The sequence below is a fragment of the Equus asinus genome, chromosome 30, assembly GCF_041296235.1.
Source record: "Equus asinus isolate D_3611 breed Donkey chromosome 30, EquAss-T2T_v2, whole genome shotgun sequence".
Taxonomy (NCBI): Eukaryota; Metazoa; Chordata; class Mammalia; order Perissodactyla; family Equidae; genus Equus; species Equus asinus.
The window spans coordinates 15,585,176-15,591,175 of NC_091819.1; the positions used below are offsets into that span (position 1 = coordinate 15,585,176).

Below are 6,000 nucleotides of genomic sequence, written 5' to 3' on the forward strand. Positions count from 1 at the left end.
TTAAATGACACCTGTCTAGCAATTTAATATAATATAGATTACAATAAAATAATAATAATAATAATTATTATTATAATACAAGGGCAGTAAGATCTCTGTAGAAATTTTTGATCTTTTTCCTCCTAGGATTTCCAAACTGTATTACCATCATTTGATCTCTTCTCAAAGTATGGAAAATTATATTCAAAAGCTGGACAAATTGTATAAAGGTATGTATTTTTGCTAAAAATTACTTTGAAAAGTATATTAAATAACATGACAAAATCAAATGAAACTGACTTACCTTATCAAGCATTTTTAAAACTATGCTATAATAATATTTGTATATAATAAAACTGCATGTATTTTTTTCATTCTAGTCTAATGATTTTCAACATCCAAAAACCATGGATTTTATTTTTTAAATCTCTTCTCCAAAACAGACTCAAAATACTTTAAGAAATAGAACTGAGAAAAATCTGAAGTATCCTTTCTCTTTAAATTAGTTAATATAAGGAACAGTTTTACACAATACAATTAAAAAATATTGATAGTGTCCAAAAGCTAAAATATTTTTCAGAACTGTGTTGATACAGTCCAGTTTAAAATGCTATATTCAATATATGTGTTATTTGAAGTACAAGTTGTCTTTAGGGGATTCCAAATAAATAGCTTCTAGGGTCTCTGATTATTAAAGTTTCCAGCCTAGAGAAGAAGAGAGATACCCACATAAAATTCAAGATTACAAAATAAGCTCACAATCAATGCTGTATTTAATTGCTAAGGTGTTTTAGAATAGAGAAGTGATTACAGTTAAAGTAAGGCTAATAGGAGGTATTCTGGCATTTTCAGCCAAATTTAAAGGAAGTATTGGATGAAGACAGTAATGATCACTTCAGCTGAAGGAAAGGAGGCAGGAATGAGAAATCATGCTAGACAGAATTCCCCAGGTATCCTTGCACACCAAGACTCCAGGGGAAGCACTGGCCCATTGGAGGGAGCACAAGTAGATTCAAGCAACTTAGGTTCCTTAGATTTACTGTTAGTGTCTCCCCTCCCCAACATATAACTTCAGCTTAGAAGTCAGCATGTTAAATGCAGAGAGCAATGTCTCTCTACTCCAAAGGAATCCACGAGTGGAAATATGAAATATTCTGAGCTAACAGAAAACTACAGACACATGACATCAAGTGGTTTCAAAGGTTTATAAGGGATCATTACCCATTGCAGTCTTTATCTATTATGTGTGACTTGCGGTATGAAGAAGTCTAAAGAAAATTTGTCATATTTGTGAGTGACTTCAGATTTTAATTCAAAGATAGATCCTGTTTATAATGGGGAAAGATTGAAAGCAACTTGAATACTCAATATATGCAGAGTTAAATAAATGATAAGATACATAAAATGCAACACCATGAAGACGTTAAAAATGTTACCGTAGATCTGCACCCATTAATTTGAAACAAATCCCTCAATATATTTTTAAGAAAAGAAGGCTGGATTCAAAGGAAGCTGTGTAGTCTGATTCCATTAAAAAATATGTATGTGTGTGTGTGTATACACACACACACATATATATATATAATGTGTATTTATGTATAAAAAATGCATGCACTTATCTGTATGTTACATGTGTATACATTTGTATAAGGCAAAAATGTTAATGGTGGTTGTCTCCGGATTGTGAGATTATGGGTAGCTTTTTAGGGGGTAGTTCTTTGTATTTTTACTTTTTGAAATTTTTATCTAATCAGACATAAGCAAAATTTTAAAACTGAAGACTGCAATAGATACTACTTGCTCTTCTCTACCAATTACAAAAACATCTTCACTTTATTCTATTCAATCAGAAAAATTTAGAGACAATTATCTTTTTTTTGAAGATAAAATAATTGCTTGCTAAATTATGTGTAAGAAAGACAAGGATGAGTAACAAAGGTTTCACATTACTTCAAAAAGAGTGCACAATGCACAGAGACAAATATGTGTCAGAAATTTTCAAAAAATGTTTGCCAACTCTTCTCTTGGATTTTTAACTATTTTGTGAATTAAAAATATAATCAAAGTGTCATCTCCTCCTCTTAGAAAGGAAATTAATGTCTCGTGTTTAATTTTAGTAAGTGAAGGGTAGCTGCCTTTGCTAAGGCTCTTCTATTAGGATTTAATTTCGCCGAATTCAACAAAGTGCTTCTGCTCTTAGTAAAGAAGGCCAAGACGGGGACACTTGCACCAACGTGTTGAATAAAGATGCTGTAGTAATTTTGAGAGCTATCTATTTGATTGCTTCAGCTTCACGGTAGTTCATCACTTCACTATAATTCACCCGCCATTGCCTCTTACCCCATACTCCATTTTCCCATCAGTCCGATTAGAAATAGTGATGCCTTTATCAGATTAATCTTTCTTTCCTTTCGCATGTCTGAATTTAGGATAAACAGAGGCTATCCCTACCTATTTTGATTAATACACTAAGATTTCAGCCACTGAAATTGTTCAGAGTGAATTAGATTATAAGCACACATATTTTCAAATCTACTCTCCGGCTAGAATGATGGGACTCCTTTTAATTTCTCCAATATTTTTTTTATAACTGTTCACGTTTGTAGCCTTTGATAGTTTCCCAAAGGCAGCTTCGTCTAAATCAGAATATGTATACCATATCCTGTCTGATTGCTTTGCCATCTTTTTAGCTTCCTTCATCTTTCCAAACAGAATTTCTTTAAAGATTAGAGTGGAGAAAAATTATCAAGATAAAGCACAACATTACAAGATAAGATTTCTTATCTTAGAAGGTAAGATTTCTGAGATAAAATTAGAAATCATTGGTTAGTCCTGCATTGATGTGAGTTTTCTTGCATTATGTGTTTCTCAATTTTCTCAAATTCTGTCTTGCAATGGACTTTGGTCCAGGCTGTCTTTGTCCTAAAAAAGTGGTTCCATTTTGAGGCCAGATGAGATACATTTTAATTAAATTATTTGTTATGCATGAAAAAAAGTGTCTTTTTTTCCCCTTTTTCATAGAAGTTGGCATATGAATGACTCAAATCCTTGAGTAAAAAAGTAAAATGAAAAATAAGTTTGATTAGCTCCTGACTGGGAAAGGAGTGAAATTTCATTGTCTTTTTCCAGGGGAAATAAGGTCTTAGCAGCTGTGTAAGGAAAAAGAAGTTATCTGAAGGAGGGTAATAATTAGGCATACAAGCTAAATATGTGCCTGTTGGGGTTATATTTTTAACTCAACAGGAAAAATTATTAAACCTTGTCATTCAGTTTGGCACTATGTGAATCCATAACCGTTTTCACTTTAGTCATAGTGAATTGGCAAAAAACAAAATAAAACAAAACAAAAATCAAGATATCTTTAGTATTTTTCTCTTGGGTAAATTGTCCTTTAAATAAAGATGATATAACAGATGTTCCACTGTGTGTCTCTATCACTGAGGTACATTGGCTGAACACTATCTAGTGACACACACAATCAGTGTTGCTTTTCAGGATCTGCCCTGGTGTAGACAGAGAACAGAGAATAGGGTAATGCCAGCAGGGCTAGAAATGAGTCAAATCAGGGGTATAGCCTTCCAGACTTTTAACTGAGCTAAGTCTAAGTGAGGAAGATTTAGAGAACTCAAGAACTCTTATATTATCGGGTTCTTTTTTTTTTTTTCATTTTGCTGTTTTTTTTTCTAGAAAATAAAAGAAAAAATGTAAAAATGAGGTTAAGGCATGAAGTGAGCATGGAATAGAAGACTCCACTGCCTGGAATCCTGGATTCTACTTAAGTAAAGTTGACACAAATCTCTTAACCTCTGAAGTGTTTCTCATCTGTCCAAAGAAGAAATTGGAAGCATCTCTGATTCATTCAAAAGCTCTACAGTTCTAAAAGGAAAATACAAGTGAGGATCCTACAGAAAATACACATAAACCATACTTCTTCTTATGATTCAATAAACTATAAAATTTTACAAGTGACTAGTCACGAATTATAGTGTGAAAAAATATATATATAGTGTGTGAATAGTGGGTCTTTTACCTCTGAGAATGTCTATCACAGACACAGCCCCTGGTGACCAAAACTGCCATAAATTATTCCATCGAAGTGACCATATTCTGACCCCATCACCCTTGTCACAAATGGTGAGGCCACCATTAGATACGCAGGTTAAGGGCAGCCAACGTGTAAGTATGAATGATGAATGGCTTGAAATGTGAGTGGTATGAAGTGGTTAAGCATGAAAACTTTGCCCTGAGGGAAACAGTGACTCATGAGACCAATTAGAACCCCATTAGGACGTTGAACTTGGCATATGCAGATATAGACCAGTGGGTGTGGGAGTGGAAACATAGGCACCCTCAAATATAGGGTTGCACCTAGCACGTTGTATTCACTTAGTATTACTAGTATTCACTTAGTAAATGGTTTCTGAATGAAAAGCAAGTGTCTGACTGATTAGATTGTGACATTTTAGAGTATACCTTCTAGCCCTTTGAATCTTTAATAACAATTAGCAATCTATTAGGTATTTTGTAGATGCTGGATGAATATTTGTTGGTTCTGATGTTAGCGCAAACTTGTTAAACAATTGCTGGAATTAGGAAGAGTCTGAACATTGCTTGCTTCAAAGCTACATGACAAATCTTGTGATTCAATCCATAACCTTGCCCTTGTCAATATGATAGCCAAAGCTAGAATTTCTAAAACTGCCTGTTATAATGAGGTATTATTATGCCAGGGGTCATGATTTGTGACGTTTTATGTGAAGAAGATTCATATCTTCAGTGCTACTTTTTAAAAAACAGTTAACGTTCATTCACTGCCCAAATTATGGTGGGAGTTATAGTAAGTATGGGCTTGTAGAAAATTCAAATAAGTGATAAGGGCAAATGCTTTTCTTAATAAGACAACATTTATTGCAAGGAAGAATTTGCTGGCATTTTGGGATAGGGGAATAGAAATAGAGTATAAAAATATGTTATTATTGGGTATTATGCAAAATAATACAAGAAAAGAAAGAATTATTTTATTTCATAAAGTGTCGGAAGTTGAGTAGAAGTAGCTAGATCCAGAAGACAGCAGATTCCTTTGAAACATTATGCAATGAGTCTGTTCCAGATGATAACAGACAATTCAACAATCAAACTTGCTTTACTCTAGAAACAACTAATGAAAAAAAAAAACCTAGGTGACATTTTTGGGGCTGGGGAGTGTCTAACCTGGCCTTTTGTTATAATGATTCTAACTCTACTAAGCCTAGTTTCTTTCTTCCTCGATTATCTTTCTCTTTCTTTTTAATAGGACGTATTACCTTATAGTAATGGAATCAATGATCCTTGTTCTTTTGTAATAATAATCTTAGGAGACTGGAATCTTATTCTAATGCTGCTGCCAGTGCTCACAATATTTGAGGAACTCATTCTTTCAAAATAATTTTCAGCATTATTTTATTTGATATTACATAGCCTCAATACTCCAAAGTTACCCATCTGTGGAGATTCAGAAACAAAAGTAATTGTGAGTGGCATCTGACTTCTCTGCTCAGAAAAGTTAGCCTGTCCCAGTCTGCAAGGTTCACACGTAGTGACCTACCTCTCTCCGACTCTTTCTCTCTCTCCTTTTTTCAGGTTAGATCTGTACATCCAAGAAAAATAATTCGTCCTCTTGATATATTCTTGGGAACTGCTCAGTATCTTATTATTGAGAATGCCAGTTTTATCTTTCTCACTGTGACCCAAGCTCTTGAGTGCTTATGGTGCTTGAGAGCTGATCCATGTAATGTCCTTCACCCCCTCACACACAAGCTCCCACAACTATAGAGGTGTTCAAATGAGTCGAAGATGCTTTTCATTGAGAAGAAAGAAGACTGAGACATGGAATCTTATTAGAGAATATAATTGGGGAAAGCAACTAGTCTGTTTCTTCTGGAAAACTACTTCACTACATCAACTTATATATAATTTCTTTCCTACATTCTCAATATGAGCCACTCAAAAAATTAGTGAGACCTAATGTCTGTAATAACTTCA

General features: G+C 33.9%; 1 protein-coding gene across 2 annotated transcripts in view; it reads left to right on the forward strand.

Annotated features, from left to right (window-relative positions):
• The window catches only part of SPATA17 (spermatogenesis associated 17), a 196,294-nt gene extending 196,085 nt beyond the window's left edge, over positions 1-209 (forward strand). For both annotated transcript variants that reach the window (XM_070501595.1, XM_014849877.3), the window contains one exon: positions 127-209. In XM_070501595.1, the coding sequence (XP_070357696.1) occupies positions 127-207 (81 nt within the window). In that variant the 3' untranslated portion in view covers positions 208-209. The remainder of the gene's footprint in view (positions 1-126) is intronic.
• The last annotated feature ends 5,791 nt before the right edge of the window (positions 210-6,000 follow it).